Raw genomic sequence first — 21,742 nt, forward strand, 5'->3', positions numbered from 1 at the left:
CTCAAGGATTCATTGATCTGTTCTCTGCTGTTTCATAAGTTTCTCAGGAAACAAATACTTCTTTTACCTTTCCTTTGTTTTGGGGTATCAATAATTTTGCCGGATTTTGTTTGTTTCCAAAAGTTGGTCAGGGTTTTAAGTACTGGTAAACTACTGAAAATAATAAAATTTATGCATATTCTCTCTCTCTCTCTCTCTCTCTTTTCCGAGGAAGTTAAATTTTTGCTTAGTATTGGTTGATTTCCATTTTCTTAGAGTTTCACTTTCACCTTTTTTTCCCCATAGATTTATGTATAAATTCACATATGAACCTGTTATGGTTTTATCTCTGTGTTTGAGTTTTTTAGTTAAATAATTAAGTGAATTTTGTTTGTCAGCAGCAGCCATAAAATAGGAAAGGAAGAATTACCCCTCAAAACCCCCTTGAAAACTGTACCTTGTTCTACTTGCTTGGGTGGATTGCTTTCTTGTGTCTATATGGCGAATTTAGGTGAAAATCGAGAGCCTGGTATTTTCCGTTCTTGTTGGAATTTTGTTTCTTTATCTATTGTATACGCCATATACACTATACAGTGCTTTTTGCACTTCCAGTTTGCAACTTCTTCCAGAAGCCATCAGAGCAGCAAAATATTAGAAACTAGAAAGTGAAGGGTTGATGAAGAAGAGGAGGAGGATTCAAAATCTGGGTGCACACCATTACCAAGTCAATTAAAGAAAGCCCCAAAGCCTGATGGCAAGCTGTATTTTTCGAGTGGACCCTCTAAGAGCTCTGTGTCTGATGGCAGAGCAATCTTTGAGTTTGAGTCTTCAAAGGAAATTCAAGTTGAACATGATAGCAGAACAACAGCAACTATGGAGACTGAGACTGAATCCTCCAAAGACGCCAGAGCAGTTCATGAGAGAGTTCTTAAGCAGGCAGAGGAGGCTTTGAAGGGGAAGAGCAAAAGCACTGGAAATGAAAAGTTGTATAAAGGGATCCATGGATATACTGTTTACAAGGCTGGGTTCCGAAGAGGGTTAACAGTGATGATGAAGAAGATGATGATAATGATGGTGGTTCGTTGCGCTTTGCATGTTTCCTCTGCAGGCAACCTTTTGTGGATCCTGTTGTAACTTGTAACCAAGTGCACCCACTACTTCTGCGAACATTGTGCACTAAAGGTGACGCCTCTTTCTTAATATCTCATCTATTCATCCACACTCTTGTAGTTGCAGTAACTTTATGACATTCAATTATTGTTTTAGATTTATGAGTTGACTATAAGAGAATCTCTCTCTTCCCATGCTTTGTTTCTTTCAGGTGATTTCTACCTTATCTGCAATCCAAGAACAAGAAGTGCTTTGTGTATGACAAGCCTACTCTTGGCATATCCAATACAGCTCATGAGATACGCAAAAAGATGGCTGCAGAAGGTTAATAACAGCTACAGCATTTACTTATTGATCTCTTTGCTTTGAAGTCGTGTGGGCAGAAACAAGAAGTGCAATTTTGACTGTCTATTACTGTTTTTTGTTGATGTAAGTTTTTTTTTTTTCAGATTTCTTTCACTCGTGGTAGTGCCTTAAATCATGCTTCTGCTTATTCTACTCCCTTTTTTGGATACAAAATTAATGATAATAATAATTAGAAAAAGAGTATAGAGGAAAATGCTTTGCAGTGAAATTCGAATGGCTTTAGTTACCTTACCCCTCTGGTAACACCGAACTTTCTGTTGCTTAGTTACACTTGGTTGGAGAATCATTCTGTTTGGTGTTAGCTGGGAAGCCAGAACTTGGCTCCAGAACCATCCAAAAGATTGCATCAAGTAATTGTTCATTCTGGTAAGAATGTAAGATATGGTAGTTGTCTTTAAGCCTTTGTGCTAGGAGAGAGAAAGAGGGAGAAGGCCGAAAGTTGTATTGAAAATTTACATTTAATTCAGTGTTGGTCAATGATTGTAACATAGATACAGAGAGGGTTAGAAGGTAAGAGATGTACACGAAAGAGAGAACAAATTAAATCCTCTACTATTGTGAACATTCTCTATATGCATGTAGAAAACCACTGAAAATTTATTTAAACTCCTGTCAGTATCTCCTTGGTTACCAACCGGCTGCTCTCCAGATTACTTTCATGGTTCCATGAGTGTGGAGATGGTGAAGTAAGTAGCGGCCACAAGAGATTCCTCTGTTTCCTCACTTTCCGAACAACCATCCTTGTGTGTTGCCTTAGGACCCCATTCACAGCCTTTAGATAGTTGCTTGAGTCATGGTCCCGAAGGATTGTACCTTCTGCACCATAAGCTGTAGGATCACTCAGGGTTTCTAGTGGATGTGGGGAGTTCAAGAAGGTTCGAAGGACACTTGAAGAGAACCCGCATTGGGTCTTGTCCAAAGCATAGAGGCCACTCCCCAGAGGAAGTAGAGGGTGTGGAGGAGATGACTTCTCATCAGGTTGGAGAATGAATAGTTTACCCATAGGAGAGTACAATATCCTCTGCATAAAGCACAAACATTAGAAGAAGTGAATGAGAAAACTTGGCCATTCTTCGAATTCAGTAAATAGGTTGAGAATATCATAATCTAGTTTCTCATATTTTATTTATAATGTTATAGTTAGAAGCCTAATCACATATGCTGTAGACATGCAGGTATTAAGTCTCTAGTCTGTGCACAAATATCATTTTTTGAAAGTTAGAGAGGCATGACAGAGGAATTTAAAGCCGCATAATGTAGGATTATGAATTTATCATCCTGATACTTACATTTTTTTTTAGACAAGGGTGTGACCGAAATGAACCATTTAAACGCTTGAGGAGTGTAGCCACATGGTTTGGGTAGTTGCAGGAAAAGGCTCTAGGGACAATATCTCTATGCATCATCACAGAATGGATGTCACTCTCATCCACCCCCAGTTCGTCAAGTATTTTCTGGCCTCCACAAAACACAAATGGTGAGCCAAATGTGACAACTGGCCGAAGAGTGGAGGGTTTGACAAGCTTCCTACTCAGTAGCATCAAGTGGACTAAAAGAGAGAGGCTTCCTCCAAGAGAATGGCCAGTAAATTGAAGCTTTGCGCGCTCCCCATGTTTATTCAAGTGGTCTATTATTTCTGGCAAGAGTTGCTCGTACATTCCCTTTGCTGCTTCATAGATTCCTCTGTGAACAAGTACATCTGTCCCCTGCACAAGGTTATTAGATTGTCAAGGGTTTCTCTTTTTTTGTTTTTTATTTCTGAGACAGTAGCCACTAGCCAGTAGGGTATCTATGCTTACCTCAAATTTGGTGGGTTCGAAGAAGAGGTTTGCCTTCCAAGATGAAATGGAGTCTGAACCCTGCAAGTCAATAACAATTTGCATAATTATAATTGTATGTACATTTTCCAATCTGTTGCACAACATCTCTTTGTTTCAAAAATCAGAATGATTGTGCCATACGAACACCAAATGCCATTGGAGAGCCATTGCTAAATAAAGGTAGAACAATTACTTATCAGACATGGATCTAGTGGGATGAAGACCGAAGCAAATAAGCAATTACCTGAATGACAAAGCAACGAGTATACGTACTGGAGTCATCACAAACAAACCATTCACAAGGTGAGGAGTGGAGTGACTGAAGGTCCTTTGCTGTTTCTTGTTTTTCTCTTTCCCCTGCTGCAACCATTACTGTCATTGTTGATGCTGCCATGGAAACAGCAACCTGTGATTTATAATCTCGGGGTGAGCTCCCTCCTTCCTCTCCTGGTTGGTCTCCATTTATGCATGAGTTCTTGCCATCGCCCTCCTGCTGTGATTTAGCCTCAAGGGGCAGGCTGTCCTTGGCACGTGAGTGGACATAAGATGCGGCTGAGGCAGCAATTTCGTAAGCAACAGATGGATGGATTGAGCGCTTTTGCTCGTTATCTGCAGCATTCTCTGAACTTGATTCACTATCGACTCCGGCAGCTACAGGTACACGAGTAGAGTCCAGATCAAGTTTTGCTTTGAGTGCATCTGCCTCTGCTTTCTTTTCTAATGAAGATGTTACAAATTGTAGGCCATAATATCTTCTTAAATCCTCGGCCTGCGCATGCATTATGTATTTACTTCTCATGCTTGAATGTCCAACTTTTGTTTATAAATTTTAAATGTAAATGTTATGATTTATGAAACAAAAACATACCTTGATCTGTGGTATCACATAAGCCATGTTGCTCAAGAAGGCTAGCTTAGAAAATAGCTTGGTATCAGACCATGGTACTCTAACCAAAAATCTTGAGAAAAATTCAGGACTCATTTCTCCATCATCTTCTTCTGAACTATAATCCACTGCACAACCACCCTCCTCTCCACCACATTCGCAATCACCGTTTTCACCCTCTTCACAAACGTGGTCTTCATCCACAACCTCTTTTTGCTGCTGCCTATCCCTCCATTTACTTCTGATTTCCACAAGCCTCTCCACCCAATTGGCTCTCTTTATTTTCTCTCCTTCACTACTCTCCCCAGAGTTCTCCACCATGTCCTTCTCCACTATGTTCATATGCTTACTCGTGTCTGGATCAAACAAGAATGACCGAACCGAGTTTGGAAGAATAGAACTCGAAAACTGAAATGGAAAAATCCCCATGGAACGGCTATTCTGTAGTTTTGGTTCTGTTGATGCAGCATTGATACGATTGATGCTGTAACAGAGATGGTTATCTGAATAAGACCTCCGGATACTGGAACGGTTGCAGAGGTCTTTGCTGGAGTTTGACCGGCGGAGACCATTGTGCTCTTTGAAGATGTCTATGGTCCTGGGGGAAGCCGGCGAGGTAGGAATAGTAAATGAAGTGCATGCCATGGTTGTACTACCAATCTGCAATTGAACAAAGCTAGCAAAGTTCCTGGTATTGAAGGTTCACTTTTTTCCAATGGGGTTAACTTGCCTGAAAGATCATCAAAACTTGGTTAGTGAACAATGTGCAACTCTATCCCATTACTAGAAACTCAAAAAGGGCATACTTCTTGAAAGAAAATTAGCTTGTGACAATGGAGTTTTATAAGCGCAAGTTTAATCAAACACCTGCTCCTTGTTAACAACGGAAACTTAGGAAAATACCATTTTGTGCACAGAGACCAACTTCCAAGTACTGATAGGGGAGTTTAAAGTCATTTAACATGCTAATTAGACAAAACATGTCTATGATTTTGATAAACTATATATGACAAAGCAAACATAGTAATATTCGAGAACATAAGAAATCCATCATTATTCATTACCTGTTTATAGTTACGTCTTTTGCTATGATGTTATCGTAAATCCAATGAAATGTACGCACTTTAAGTTTAACCAATAAGCATAAATTTAGGACATAACTACATGCCTTGGACAATATGGTCGTGGAATTCCATGTAACTTTTTGCCTAAAACGAGGTTGCATTTGAGCAAATAAATATTCTGTACAATATATCTTCCACTTTCATGTGTATCGTCTTCAATCTTCAATCTTCCACTTTCATGTGTACAATTTCAAGTAACATTAATTAGTAAAACTGATTTATAGTTATTTCAAATTTCTTACATTCTATCTTATAACTAGTAAAAGTACATAGATTTCAAATGATTCAGTGCAGCTGATAATCTCATATTCGTAATACTACATTAATTATATCTAGTCATTTCAAATCAAGTTCAAGCCCATTAAAATCTTTCATCCAAATGAATCACATTAAGAGGTATAATCAAAGTTAATTTTTAATGTGAATTTGTATACCATACAGATAAATTTAATAGTTCAAAAATCTAAATCCTATAATTAAAAAATGAATCCCCAGCCGTTAGACCCAAACGTTAGAAAAGTGATTCAAACTATATAATTTTTTTCAAAATCAAATACAATGTCTGTCTTGTACTTGGGAATCAAAACGGTTTGGTACTTTTGTTGTCAGTTTCAATGCTTTACCTTGGCTCACCCGATTGACAAGAATCTCACCAACCTTTAAATTCTCCGTCCTTGCTATCTGTTTTAGAATTGCACCTAATTAGTTTTTATAATCATCATTTTCTTTATCCTTTTCAACAAAACAAACCTGTAATCTTTGTTCCTGTCTGGGAACTCCCAGACATATTTTTCTACTACTAGAAATTCTCTCTTGATGTTATCGTGCTTAAGTTAACTAACAGAACTTAGAGACAAAACCGTTACTTATACTAAGACGTTCGAAAATCAATATTACTACAGGCACTAAAAGTTTTCTCAAATTTTAACTACCAAATAAAGTAATGACATCATAGTAATTTTTTTAAGAATAATTATCATTAAAAAAAAAATTAGAGTTTAGTCTTTCTAACATTTTTTATTTGAAAAAAAATCTTATGACTTTTTTTTTTTTCTCAAATAAAATCTTTATTTTTTCTACTATTGTCTTGTTAAAAAAATATATCATTATTTTTTTATTTTTTCAGGGTTTAGGATACCGATTCACGTCATACCTTTCTAGGATATAGAATGAAGTTTATAAAGGCTGCATATTAGGTTTTAACTTCGTCAAACAAAGCTTGATGAGTAAGTAAAAATACACTGCCGAACACTCAAAAATGACTGTCGAGCGCTCGGAGCCTGGTATATGTAAAAAAAATAGAAACTAATGCACCAATATTATGTAACATGAAATGGTTACAATATTATTGGACTTTAGTTAGAATTTTAAAAGATATAAGATTTTAGTCAGTAAATTATAAAATTAAAGAATTTAAATAGAAGTATTTTTAGTTGTTAGACATAAATAAGGTTTGAATGGGTCCAAATATAAACAAATTAACGTACCCATCAATTAGGATACAAAATGTAACCACTGTTTGTCTGATTTGTTTTAGTGTTTTAAAAACAACATGCTTATTCAACTTTCTCTGAGTTTTAAATAGACATTCTAAATTTCCGTGTCCTCCCCAGCCCCACCAAACCTCCATTTCATCTTAACAGAGCAATTGATTCTTCTTTTAATGATTATTATTCAAAGATCTGTATTTCTGTATTTTGTTCTCTACTTCTCTCTATTTCTGGTTTGAAGGAATTGCCAAAAAGGAACCCAATTAACAAAAAATTAATATGTTTCCAACACAAATTCTCAAAAAAATAATAGGAATCTTAGACAAAAATTATATATTTTTTTTTTGGAATTTATGTTGGCAAACATATTCTTTTTGTTAATTGGTTTATTTATTATTTTGAATAGGTTCCCAAAAAAAATATTTCTGAAAGCTATTTTCTGAAAATTATATGAGGAACCAATTCAGCCAATGCATGCTAAATATTATAAACAAAATTAATCAGAGGAATCCAGAAAACTAGAATTATAGTTTAAGTGTCAAGGGTAAGCTTCAAACCTTTGCCAGTAGTATAACCCTTCACATGTCTTCTTCCATAGAATCACATTGTCAAGGAGACAGAGCACAACTGAAGCAGGTGAGTCTAAGATGGAGCTCCATCAATGGAGGACACCATTTACAAGTTGCAGTTGCAGAGAGCCAATTTAAAATGCCTGCTGAATTTCTCTGAGAAATATAATAATATATGCAGAGTAAATTGAATACAGAGTGATCAATAATTAGTTGGGCAAGATAGATTTCTCAATTATGGGTTCAGGGGCTAAAAGTTTTGATGTCGGTCTGGAGGTTTCGTAGCCTAATTGTGTTTTTGCTTCTCAAAGGCTGAGTAAGATCGATCTGGGTTTTACTATAATTGGAGGTTTGCTGAGTTGCTGGCTCCAGTTTTGATTTATAATAAAGGGGTTGCAGAACCAGCAACAGAGAATCTGTTCACGTGGACTCCAGGAGTTGCCACCTTTCCAACAAATTCTTATGGTCCAAAATACCCCCATGATTTTTTTTGGGTACCATATTATGTGATGTTTTTTGGTCCAACAAATTTCTTATACTCTCTGGTTTTTTTTTTTTGTCACTATTTATTATAAATATGAAGGATTGTAATATATTTTTGAATTTTATTGTTAGCTCTGAGTAAGATTGGAATTTGACAAAAGCTATCTTTTTTTTTTGAAAGACAAAAGTTATCAAATTTAAGGGTTATCAATTTTCTAAGTGATATTTTTTTAACAAGTGGTTTATTATGAATTTAAGGCTATACAATTATCTATAATTTGACAATTTAACGTATCAAATTATCTCATAAAAAAATATTATGAATATTTTTTTTTTATAAAGAGAAAGTATATTTGAATTTGAATCTTTTTAATATTGTGTAGAGATATCACTTATCAGTAATTAATAATATGTGAATGTTACTTGTATTATATTCACTTATAAATGTGGTCGATCTCACTATAAGTAATGTTATTTTGGTAGCCTCCTGGATCACATCGACCTATAGAATGCAATTCTCATTTTTATAAGAGACTTGGTGTGCAATCCCGTTAGGAAATATGGTACAAAAAGTAGTATTAAAAAACTATAATAACATGTTTACTTATTTCACTTTTTTTTTAAATTGTCAAATATATTTTGTAATGAGGGTTACTTTCGTAAACTAAGGCAACAAATCCTTTTTAAGTTTCACCAGGAGAGAGCAAACGAGTTAAAGATCTGTAACTTCATAAATAACGTTTTGTCCTACGTGCTTTGAGACGGTTAAAGAAGGCTGCATCTCGCAGGGACAACTGTGTGGTTGCATGAAGTACCAACCCCAGTAGCTTACGCATTTCGTCCACCCGCTGGTCACCGTACTCCACCTCATGCATGCTTTATTCACTCCAACTCCAGCGCCGTGCATGACGTGGCACTGCAGATATTTTTATTTTAAAAACGCCGTGCGGCGGCCACGTCTCGCTTAACGGAGGCTGTGTCAGCGTACCGAAACTTGACGGTTTACGGGTTTCTTCAGACTGTTTCTGGATGCGTCTTAACTTCGTCGGGTTTCTGACCAAATAGAGAACCTTGTGGGTATAGTTAGTAAATTCAACGTACGCAGTTTTTTTAAGGACTTCTGTTCTGCGTATTATTTTAACTTTTCGGTTCAGTTAATGAACTAATTAACAAGTTGGATGTAATACGATTGTGAATTATTATTCATTGGAGAAAACTAATTGAATGAGTTGTTCTTATGTTAGATAAGCATTATGGTTTTTCTATAATTAATCTATTGTCATCTATAAATTTTGAAATTAAGACCTTTTACGATAAATATAGATTGCCACCCACTACATTAAAATTAAATGATAATTGACAGCATTATTATTCTTTTAAAAATACAAAAAATATATGTATTTTTCAACCCAAATGTACATATTATACACGTAGTTTTTAATTATACATGTATCACTTCCATATTATCTGCATTTTTTTTTTCAAAAAATTAAAAATTAAAACTTGAAAAAAAAATTTATATTATAGTCGAACTTTCCATCGTTTTTTTTAGGGAAAACATTTCAAATAATATGTATTATATACGTATTTTTGCTGTCCCTTACGTTATGACCTATGCTTGTTGGGTTATATTTGGGCCTTCATATAATTGGGCTTGGTAGCTCAAAGATTGGTGGGCCATGAAGTGAAGATTGCTCCAAACATATGATATTTGTTGGGTTTTTAAAGTCCCAATTCGTTTGGGCATAGCTCTAAACGGCAGAGGTGCTTCTCGGCCTTCTAAGGGATGTCCTAACTTTGTTGGGTCATATATATTTGGGTTCTTATCTTTATCCGACATAAAGATTTATGTTGGGCTAGAATTTTTTTTTTAATCAAATGGTTTATTAAATTTGAATTCAGCATCTCTTCCCAAGAAATAAGAGAATGATTGACATATGCTAAACTAAATGGTTATTGACAAGTTGAGTTAGATTTGTGAACTCTATTTTTCGATTGAGATAAACCCTAACAGTCTGCTCACTTATCGGTTACAAGACCTTAATGTAAATATCTGATAGTGCAATTACCCACAGGTTAACAATTCAAGTAATTCAAGGTATTTTTTGCATCCCTAAGTGAGAACACTTAGGATGTCTGAGTTTACAATTCGTTAACTTGATGTTTTGTGAAGTATGCATGTTTTATTGTACCTGCAATTACATCAAACTTGATTTTACAAAAAATTGTTACGAGATAATATTAGGCAGCGTTATTTGCACTCGCCGAATAACTGTGAAACTTGAGTGCAACAATGTAACACATTGGAGTGTAAGATTAATAGAGAATGCCATATTAAAGTTCAAATCTGAGCATTTGATTTAAAGAAAAAAAAAAACACTCAGCAAAAATTTCAGCTCGTTTAAGTTCCAACGTGAAATTGTTGGATTAATTTAGCCTCCCTAATGTTGCAACACATAGGTATAATTTAATCACATTATTTAATAGTGAGGGATTTTCTTTGTTGGATAATATATATGCATTATTCCTGTAAGATCATCCACACAAATTTGGTTAATAACTTTGCGCAATAGAGAATTTCACTTATTTTGATCACCCCAAATAGTTCAATTTGTTCATGGGTGTCATGTGAAACTCTCACAAACAATATCAAATTGGCATATGCCTTTGGTTCTCTCTAGATTGTAGGTGCATGATGTGCATCTTCCATTACTTTTGATGGATATATTTTAATTACATTGGAACTCAAAACCTTATCCACCCAGCAACTAGCCAACAAGGCAACAACAGCCAAAAGTAACAAGGACGACCTACTCTCTCAAACTATCCAATCAAATTAACTCCTTGAAATCCAAGTTTGTCCCTGAAAGTGAAAACCCTTTTTTTAAACTAAAAAACAAGAACGATAAAAGAAAAACAAACCAAATTGATGTGGGTATTTTATGTAGTTAAATCTGTATTTAGATAAATATTGATATGTATATTTACATAATACTATAAATTTGATATCACTAATATTATTGAACAAAAAAGTAAAAAAGCAATGAAAATGTGTGGTCCTACACTTCTACTTCTAGACTTCTAGTAAGGTGTACGTGTGAATAATTGACTGCAGCTTTGCATGAGACCCAATTCGAATGTGACGCGTAAACCCCTCATGCATGCCTTTATGTTCATATTCTGCTTTGGAGTTATATAATAATTACTTAAAACTCCATTGAAGTTAGGTTAATTGACTTGAGCACAAGTGGTCCAGATTCCAGAGATTTGGTGTGTATAGTCAGTTGATTAGCTTCACCAATCTTATCATTACTTTCCCTTTCCTACAATATATTGTGTCCCCTGTTCATTTTTCTTGGTACGCTTTAATTGGCTTAGTGCTTCTTCTTTTGTCCTTAACAATTACCATGAACCCAAAAGTAGTAACTTTAATCATCAATTATTCAATTAGCTAGGTTTATCCAAATGCAAATTGGATAGAATATGATGATGGAAATAAAGTTGCTAATAAAAGTTCCAATCCAAAGTCGTAGATATTTTTGTTGATTGTGTTTTTTGCTATAGAATTGTTTATTTCTATGTGTTGGTATTGTGTTAATAACTTTAAGATTTAAGATAGTGTATAAAGTTTAAATTTCGTGACTAATCTGACTAAACATTGATCTTAATTAGTAAAATGAAATGGTTGAATAATTAAAAAATGAGAATATTAATTAAATAAAATAATTTTGAACATAAGTATATATCAACATAAAATTATAATACTGTACGTAGAGGATCAATTTTTTACTAGTGTCTATTTTAGGAGAAAGAATATATTGTGGGGTTGTTTATATACATGCAAAATTGAGTGGCAGAACAATGAGAAATTTTTTAATAGGATGGCTTACCATGTGTATGGTACAATTATTCTACGGCGCCGCCATGTACACTGTTTATTTTAAAAAACTATAAACTTTACTTAAAATAAACATACATGTGAGCATGTAATTAGAGGTCATACAAGACAAAGTGCACGACTGCCCTACTGAAGATTCTTTCACAGAACAATCTAGTTAAAATGATAATAATTGTCCAAATTTAAAGATTATTTCTTAAACAAATACTATCTTTAATTAAAATATTATACTACTCAATATTATCAAGTAACATAAATAACTCCACACATCGATCGGTTTAGATGACTTTTTTCTATAATGAGAGAGTGAGAGTTGTTATCTTTAAACCCTAAAGCAGCCCAATCCGTGTCTGAAAAAGGGAATTGTTTTCTTGGTATGAAAGAAAAGGGAATTGTTGAGATTGAAAATGTCTAAAAAAGTAATATATACCCTGTTCAATACATGCATGCCAGGAATGGGAAACTTTATGAATGATCCAATGAATTCATTGCCAACCAAATTTTGGGCAATGGCAATTGGCAAGAAAGAAAGAAGCCAACAAGATAATAATTTTGTCCCAGGAAAATTTTGGACTACCCAATTTTTTGTGTTGCACCATATGCCCCACATATAGAACCTGTGTTTTCACCTTGTATGTATCAGTGATTGTGCTTTACATGCCCCAATATATATATAGGAGGAATGCAGATGCATGACTCACTTGAAATATATGATTTGACACCTTACAAGGTACAACACAAGGGAATCTCCATACTAAGGGTATATATAATATACAAGAACTAACTATATATTAAGGTAATGGAATTTTGTTGGCTGTATTTTATCTATTTAAATTATGATTCGTTATAAAATTTATTAAGTTTATTTATTTTCAACAAATAAGATAATGAGATAAGTTTGAAACTTTAGCACATATTATTGATAACCTATAGCCGTATAGGACATATGTTTGAGAGTGAGTTGATGAGTAATTACAATATATTTTCAGGTTTCAAGTCTTCTGAGTATTAATTAACATTGACTATATGATGCCTGATGGTTTATAAAGAAAATTCTACGATCCGAACTGAAATGGTCAAAGTTGAAAGTCGAGATAATCAACAATCATAACATCATAATGAAGACTGAACAGCAAATGCATCAACAACAAAATTTGCCTCAAATGATGTAGTGAAACTGAACACTGCAAAAATGAGAGGCCAAATAATCGATGTCTTTGACGATGGTATAAATTATCCAAGGAATAGTTCAATAATAAAATAACATTTTTACAATTACCATTTCAGATCTTTTGGTTTCTCCATTCATAACAAAGTAAATATTATTTGACTAAAGTCTTATATGTTCAAATATATATAAATATATAGGTCTCTTCTATTAAAGAATCTCTCAAATAATTTTATTTAAGAGATTTCTTATATGGTCTATTTTATATTGTATTTCATTGATTCGAGCTATGTCTATCTTTTACGTCTCTATTCAAAGATCATTTATATAAAAAATTAGACAGATAAAAAATCATTAAAATATTTAATTTTGATAGCATAAATTGACGAATATAATTTTTCGATATACACTTGAAATGATGATGATTTAATCAAACGGTTAAATGATTTCTAATTTATCTTTTTTTTTTTTCAAGATTGATCTTTAAATATATTGAGACTTAAAAAGTAAACGACTTGGATCATCGAATTATAATGTGAAATAGATCCCACGAAGAGATTATTTATTTACTCTTAAATGAAGGATCTCACATAATTAGAAGGTAGTGGATATATTAATTTGGTGCCAAAGAAAATGATCATCAACAAGTTAATAAAAAAAACATACATAAGCATGAATTGTTTGAAAGAAAATAATGGCAAAATATTTTTATCCCTCTCAAAAAGAAGAAGAAAAAGAATCAAACATTACTTTCAAACTCACCGATCATATATGGACCCCCACTTACTAAAATGTTCATTGGTGACCTTCCTTAAATATTGCTAAATATTGCTATTATCTTTTTACTTTACTTTTGCTTTCTCTCAAGTATCTTTATCGCTTTTCAAGTTTTCATGTTTGTAAAATTGCTTCTTCTGAAAGAAAGAAAGAAAGAAGGGGGGAGATGGTCGAATCCGAGTGACTTGAGCCCACGTGATGTGACAAAGAGACCTCAGAAAAGAAAAGCGCCATTTTTACTTGGCACCATTATTGGACCCCAACCAAGCTAAGCTAAATCGCAAAGTCAAATGCTGCCAAAAGAGATGTGCCATTGCCTTTGTGTTTCAAGGAATTTGGACCCCCATTTTTGTGTCATTGTATGTGGGAGCTAGTGTGAATCATGTGACCTACCTTCACAAAACACGTGATGGCTAACCCAATCTTTTGTTTTTCTTGTTTTGGTTGACTAGTCAAATGTATTAAAGAGATGTTAGTTAGGTTGTTCATACGTAGAGACAATTTTAATTCATTAGAGTGAACCCTATAATATGTAGCCTATCGAACAAGGACCCATCCACGACTACAACTAGGCTTCTTCCCTATATTGTAACAAAAATAATATTGTTTATTTGTTTTGCAGATACATAAATAACAAACAGTGTATAATGCATATGCACCACATAAATCAATTTGTTTTGTTGTAATGTACATATGACAACATTATAACAATCTTGTGCTTTGTAAAATGATCATAAAATAAAGCAGCTAAAGTTAAATTAGGCAAAAATAAATATAAGACAGTAGTGAAAATAGATGTTGGAGTGACATTTTGGATCAAACGCTGAACTTAAAATTCGACCAGAAAAAGAGAAATTTAAAACATTAAACTTTTTTATTTATGTAAAGTGATAAGTGTCATACGCTGACTAAACTCATGCTGACTCAACTCCATCTCATTCTGAATAAGCTAGCTGACTAGGATGCACAGCTGTCAGTTTGTTAAGAATTAGTTTCATTAGATTGTTAGCTTTGGTTATTTTGTTAGTTAGTTACTTAGTCGGTGCTCTCTGAGCGTAGTGCATTGCCTAAGTATAAAGGCTCCTGCTGTTACTTTCTTTGTATGAAAATCAAGATCCATATAGTAAATTCTCTGTTTTCTCTCTCGATTCTCTCTGTCCTCCTATACTTTCTTTTCTTCCAAACCATGAATCTTAGCATGGTATCAGAGCCAGTCATGGTGTTCAATCACGCTGCTGCAATCTAAGCTTGACAATTCAGGTTTCTTGATCATCAATTCTATTTTCTCTTCGAATTACACCTATTTCTGTGAAAATCTAGGATTCTTGCAATTGGTTTCAGATTTCTTGCATCTCTTCTCTTTTATCTTCGAATTACACTCATTTCTGTGAAAATCTAGGGTTCTTGCAATTGATTTCAGATTTCTTGCATCTTCTCTCTTTTATCTTCTCTCAAATTCAATATTGATCATCTTGCTTCTACTTGTGCCTGTTCTCTTATTCCGGTATCATTGATTTGTCTGAGTATTGAGAAAATTTTTCTATTACCTGTTTCCAAACACATAGCTTTGATTCTGTTTGATCTTGCAATTTTTCTATGAGATCCTAGTACTCTTAGCCTTTCTTTCATTCTTGATTCCTTTATTGCTGCTATTTTCATAATCACCATGACAACCCCAATTACTTTGCTTCCAAATATTTGCACTTTGGTCACTGTGCGTCTTGATGACACTAATTTCGTTACCTGGAACTTTCAACTGGAATCTATGCTTGAGGGGCATGATCTTTTTGGGTACATTGATGGTTCTATTCCATGTCCCCCACCGTACAAAATCACTGAAGAAGAAGGTGTTACATCTGAAATTAATCCTGAATACAAAGAGTGGAAGAAAAATGATAAAGCACTCATATCACTCATTACTGCTACACTATCTTCAGATGCTTTGAGCTATGTAGTTGGCAGTAAAACATCACGGGATGTTTGGTTGAATCTCAAGGATAGGTACTCTGCTATTTCAAGATCTAATCTGATGAATCTCAAAACCAACCTGCAAACCATTCAGAAATGAGGTGATTCTATAGACCAGTATCTGAAGAAAATCAAGGTAGCTCGAGATCAGCTTACTGCTGTTGGAGTTAACATCAGTGATGAAGATATCATCATTCTTACTCTTAATGGGCTTCCCCCAGAATATAATACCATAAAAACTGTGACTCGTGCTAGAGAAACACCCCTGTCTCTTCAGGAATTCAGATCACAATTGCTTGCTGAGGAAGACACTTTGACTCTCACTGCTAAACTTATGCAGTTGCCTACTCTCACAGCCATAGTAGCTCAGAATCAAGTTCAGTCTTCTACTTCAGCTCATTCATCACCTCAAATTGAGATTCGAGCTCCTGTTCAAAGGTTTAATCCTCATGGCAATTATAACAGGGGTTATCCTCATGGAAATTATAACTCTGATTTTCAACATCACACAGGCTATAACAATGGTGGTTATTTTCATAGAGGCCGTGGTCGAGGCAGGTATAACAATGGCTATCAGTCTGGGGGGTATGGTGGTCGATCTTTTGGTCGAAGACCTCATAATGCTCAGTATTATTCATTTGCTCCTGGAGTTCTTGGTTCTGGTCAGGATGCATATTCTAGGCCACCTGAGTGTCAGATTTGCTACAAAAGAGGTCATTCAGCTCAGGATTGCTATCACAGACATTCTCATGTCCAACCTCAGTACCAGTTTGTTGATGAACCAACTACACACTCAAATGATTCTCCACCTCCTGACATGTCTCAACCATGTCAAATCTGCCATAAGCAAGGCCACACTGCTCTTGACTGCTTTCATCGAACTAATTTTGCATATCAAGGCAAGGCTCCCTCAGCCTCATTGTCTGCTATGACTGCATCTTTCAGCCCTACCACTGCTATGGAAGATTTTTGGATTACAGATTCAGGTGCTTCAAGTCATATGACTGCTGACTTGCACAAGCTCACTACATCGACCCCTTTTTCAAGCAAGGAGGCCGTGACTGTTGGTAGTGGTGAAGGGTTAGATGTTCATCATATTGGCTCTACTTCTATTACTCATTCACCTTCTCAGTCTTTACTATTAAATCAAGTCTTGCATGTGCCAAAATTATCTGCTAATTTGTTGTCAGTCAATCAATTATGTAAAGAGAATAATTGCAGACTAATTTTTGATTCTTCTTCCTTTCTTATCCAGGACAAGCACACAGGGAGAGTGTTGTACAAAAGGTTGAGTAGCCATGGCTTGTATCCCATTCCTCATTCTACTTCATTTCAACTTCCTCATTCTACTTCTTTTCAACTTCAACCATCTCATTTTACTTCTTCCACAGCATTGCTTGGTCATACTGTCAAGACTTCATTGTGGCATCACAGATTGGGGCATCCATCCAATGATGTGGTGACCAAGATCCTCTCCAAGCACAATGTCTCTTTGTTGTCTGATTCTCAGAGGTCCATTTGTCAGTCTTGTTTAGCTGGGAAATTGACCAAGTTACCATTTTCATTGTCTAGTACTAAGTCTAAGTTTCCTTTTGAGGTCATTCATACTGATGTTTGGGGTCCTTCCCCTTCTATTTCTATTGAAGGCTCTAAATACTATGTTACCTTCATAGATGAATGTACAAGATATGTTTGGTTATTTCCTCTTGTTAATAAATCAGATGTGTTCTCGTCTTTTGTCAAATTTCATTCTCTTGTGCAAAATCAATTTTCTGCTTCAATTAAGATTTTGCAATCTGATGGTGGTGGTGAGTTTGTTAACCATTCTTTTAAGTCCTTTTTCTCTACACATGGCATTCTTCATTACGTTTCTTGTCCTTACACCCCTGAACAGAATGGGTTGGCAGAGCGAAAACATAGACATATAGTTGAGACGGCACTCACCTTGCTCACTGCAGCATCTTTGCCTCAGAAATTTTGGTTTTATGCTTGTGCCACTTCTGTTTTTCTAATCAATCGACTGCCCTGTGCCAATCTTGATTTTAAATCACCTTTTGAATCCTTATTTGGCCACTTACCTTCTATTGATTTTCTGAGAACATTTGGATGTGCTTGTTATCCACTTCTCAGACCTTACAATGCTAACAAACTGCAGCCAAAGACACGTCAGTGTGTGTTTCTTGGTTATGCATTTGGTTATAAAGGGTACATCTGTTTTGAGCCTTCTCATGCCAAATTTTATATTTCTAGGCATGTTTTATTTGATGAGTATACTTTTCCCTATAAGTCTAACCACCTTGGTCCTATCTCTCTGCAATCTCACCATACACCATCTACACCAATTGTTTTGTCTGTACCTATTCCTACTTCTGTTGTTCCACAGGTCCCTTGTTCAGTCAATTCTCATAGCTCAGCTACTCACCCTCCCTCTCTCGACTCCCTGTCGCTTGATCCTGGCCATGGTACTTCAAGTTTCTCCTCTCCTGAAGGTTCTCCTACTCAGTCAGCTTCTCATGGGACTCCCGGCACCCCACTCTCTTCTACCATCGCTTCAGTACCTTTCAATGCCTCTGCAGAAGAACATTTACTATCACCTATCTCTCCACTTTTGCTCTCTCAGCCAGATATCTCAGTCTCTACCTCTCTGCCACCTACTGCTATTCCTGTTAGTGCCATTCCCATTGATCTCCCAGTGCCACCACTTGGGACTACCACTAATAGTCACTCCATGAAAACAAGGTCCAAGAGTGGAATTTTTAAACCAAAAGCTTATCAAGCTTCTCATAATGTTGATTTATCTGACGTTGAGCCTGCTACTTTTTCCTCTGCTGCCAAAATTTCTCAGTGGCAGCAGGCCATGCAAGAAGAATATGATGCACTTCAACAACAAGGTACTTGGACTCTTGTTCCACGACCATCTCATAGAAATATTATTGGCTGTAAATGGGTGTACAGGATCAAGCGAAATCCAGATGGTTCTATTGCAAGGCACAAAGCCCGGCTTGTTGCTAAGGGCTTTAGTCAGGAGGCTGGTATAGATTATGAAGAAACATTCAGTCCAGTAGTCAAACATGCTACTGTGAGGGTTATTCTAGCTCTTGCTGCTCATTTTGGTTGGAAGCTTAAACAATTAGATGTTAAAAATGCTTTATTACATGGTATTTTACATGAGGAGGTTTATATGCAGCAACCTCAAGGTTTTATTCACCCTGCTCATCCTGGCTATGTTTGCAAGCTTCAAAAGTCTCTTTATGGTCTCAAACAGGCTCCAAGAGCCTGGAATGAACGTTTTACTAGTCATTTACCAAGTTTAGGCTTTCAGGCTTCAGTTGCAGATTCTTCATTGTTCATTAGGCTAAAAGGCAAATCTGTCATCCTGCTGCTTTTGTACGTTGATGATATCATTTTAACTGGGAATGATTCTGCTGCAGTTCAAGACATTATTAATCAGCTTTCTACTGAGTTTGATATGAAAGACTTGGGAGAACTTAGTTATTTCTTGGGGCTTCAAGTCTCTACTACATCACAGGGTTTATTTGTGAATCAGTCCAAATATGCTAAGGATTTACTTCATAAGGCTGCTATGATTGACTGCAAGCCCTGTTCTTCCCCAACTTTGCCTACTACCAAGCTCTCTAAGTTTGAGGGTGTTCCACTTGCAGATCCCACTAAGTTTCGCAGTATAGTGGGGGGTTTGCAATATCTCACATTCACAAGGCCAGATATCGCCTTTGCAGTCAATACCGTTTGTCAGTTTATGCAGAGCCCTACTGATCTACATTATAAAGCTATGCAACGAATTCTTCGATATTTGCAGGGCACTTTAGATTATGGCCTTCACTATAAATCTGGTCCTTTGGAGCTTACTGCCTATAGTGATGCAGACTGGGGAGGGGAACCTGATGAGAGAAAATCCACTTCAGGCTTTGTTATTTTCTTAGGTGATAATCCTGTGCCTTGGTGCTCACGCAGACAACCTACTGTTTCCAGGTCTTCCACAGAAGCCGAATACTGTGCTATGGCCATTACTGCTGCAGAACTTTCTTGGCTTAGGCAATTGATTTGTGACTTGCATCTGTTCTTACCCTTAGCTCCAGTAATCCATTGTGATAACATTTCAGCTATGGCTCTTTCTTCTAATCCCGTCTTCCATTCTCGGGCCAAGCACATCGAAATTGACTATCACTTTGTTCGAGAGCGAGTTACCAGAGGGGATATTCAGCTTGATTACATTTCCACTCAAGAACAACTTGCTGATATTTTGACCAAAGGATTGTCTTCACCTCAGCTTCGTTTTCTTAGAACCAATCTGATGCTTGGTCCACCCAAGCCTCAGATTGAGGGGGGCTGATAAGTGTCATACGCTGACTAAACTCATGCTGACTCAACTCCATCTAATTCTGAATAAGCTAGCTGACTAGGATGCACAGCTGTCAGTTTGTTAAGAATTAGTTTCATTAGATTGTTAGCTTTGGTTATTCTGTTAGTTAGTTACTTAGTCGGTGCTCTCTGAGCGTAGTGCATTGCCTAAGTATAAAGGCTCCTGCTGTTACTTTCTTTGTATGAAAATCAAGATCCATATAGTAAATTCTCTGTTTTCTCTCTCGATTCTCTCTGTCCTCCTATACTTTCTTTTCTTCCAAACCATGAATCTTAGCATAAAGTTCGTGAGGGAGTTTTAAACTTTTAATAAATTTTATATACGAAATATTATTTTGGATATTCTAAAGGAATCACATGCACCTTTTAGAAATACGGATATTATACGGATTAAATTTGACACACTCAAATAACCAAGAGAAGCTAATCCACAAAATATGTTAATACACTTTTGATTGAAAATGAATATTATCATAAATTGCAAGTGGGGGTGGTGGGGTCACTAAGGATGTGGTTTGCATGAATGGACCGAATGGTTTATAAACCGCAGAAAATGACAAAAAAATGGACCAAAGAAAATAAAAATAAATAAAAAAGAAAAAGGCTTGGCACTCGTCTTTTGTTTGTTTAATAGTTAATACCAAAGTGTATGTGTCAGCTTTCTTGTTTTGTACTGGATTTTTTTTTTTTTTGGTGATCTTTTGTACTGGATTTCACATGGCAAGTGGGGGAAGAAAAAAAGCAAGTGGCAAACGTATAAATGGGCTCATCATTCATCAAAGCCTTAAAGGGATCAATTAAGCAACACCCACTAAAGGAAATAGATGCACCCAAGATAAGAAGAGCCATAATGGCTCTATTCAAAATTTATAATACCATGAAAGGGTTTGAAAAACCTTCTTATTGTATTCATTGTATTTCCATTTTTGGGTGAGCACAAAGGATAAGAATACCACATAATGGTCATCCCATGAATCAAGGGATGTGAACAACTCTTAATCATTATCTCAAACCCCAAGTGTGATTTTTTATCTCAACTAATTGATATCATCTTGGCGGTGGATTCACTCTACTATAGTTTATATTTCATTTTATTTTGATAATTCATCAGATAATGGAAAGAAAATGTTACTTATTTCCACTATTTGTTTTCCAACTCATGAGGCTCATTATATATGCACCACCTTATTATATTTAGAAATAAGTTGAGAATAAATAGTTGGATTAAATAACATTGTTTTAGTCCATCCTTACTTTCAATCCAACATGTTCAACTAAATAATGTATTCAATATTTCATTTAATTCTCATTTTTATTTCTTTACAACAAAATATCAAAGTTAAGAAGATCTTGGAGTTAGTTCAAGCAGTAAGGATGAGTGAAAAAATGAATTTAAGATTATGATAGACATTAAGAGTTAAGGGACACCAAGGCGATGCCCAATAAAAATCCTCATGTGAGGATTTCAAAAACTTATGATCTATTTGGAGTGGTGAAAATATTTTTAGGTGCAATAAATGTATATAATGTTAATTTAACAATAAATGATCACGTGACTAGCACATGAGGAGAATTAGAGTATCAATAAGGTAAGAGAAATAATAAATGCAGTCTAGAATTATCATTTCACACTCCTTTATACACTCACACAAAAAGAGTGCAAATAACATGCACCTAACCTAATTGAACTCATATATTACAAATACCACTCCCAATCTCCTAGC

At 35.4% G+C, this 21,742-nt stretch overlaps 1 protein-coding gene and 1 pseudogene across 1 annotated transcript; one reads left to right on the top strand and one right to left on the bottom strand.

The window, feature by feature from the left end:
• The first annotated feature begins 477 nt into the window (after positions 1-477).
• LOC147290465 (zinc finger CCCH domain-containing protein 1 pseudogene) lies at positions 478-1,113 on the top strand (annotated as a pseudogene).
• A 943-nt stretch (positions 1,114-2,056) lies between these two features.
• LOC147290466 (alpha/beta-Hydrolases superfamily protein) lies at positions 2,057-4,806 on the bottom strand. The gene is made up of 5 exons (XM_086238333.1): positions 4,144-4,806; positions 3,520-4,044; positions 3,255-3,314; positions 2,745-3,161; positions 2,057-2,476 (listed from the first exon to the last, which is right to left on the bottom strand). The coding sequence occupies exons 1-5, from the start codon at positions 4,804-4,806 to the stop codon at positions 2,057-2,059; spliced, it is 2,085 nt and encodes a 694-aa protein (XP_086094459.1).
• Positions 4,807-21,742: the final 16,936 nt, after the last annotated feature.

This window comes from Dryas octopetala, chromosome 3, assembly GCF_963921425.1.
Source record: "Dryas octopetala chromosome 3, drDryOcto1.1, whole genome shotgun sequence".
Taxonomy (NCBI): domain Eukaryota; kingdom Viridiplantae; phylum Streptophyta; class Magnoliopsida; order Rosales; family Rosaceae; genus Dryas; species Dryas octopetala.

Coding starts and splice junctions, on each gene's coding strand:
- LOC147290466 (XM_086238333.1), bottom strand. CDS start 4,806: ATGGCATGCACTTCATTTACTATTCCTACCTCGCCGGCTTCCCCCAGG. Junction 3,162..3,254: donor TCGAACCCACCAAATTTGAG/GTAAGCATAGAT, acceptor AACCTTGTGCAG/GGGACAGATGTACTTGTTCA. Junction 2,477..2,744: donor ACCCTTGTCTAAAAAAAAAT/GTAAGTATCAGG, acceptor TGCTTTATGCAG/AGGATATTGTACTCTCCTAT.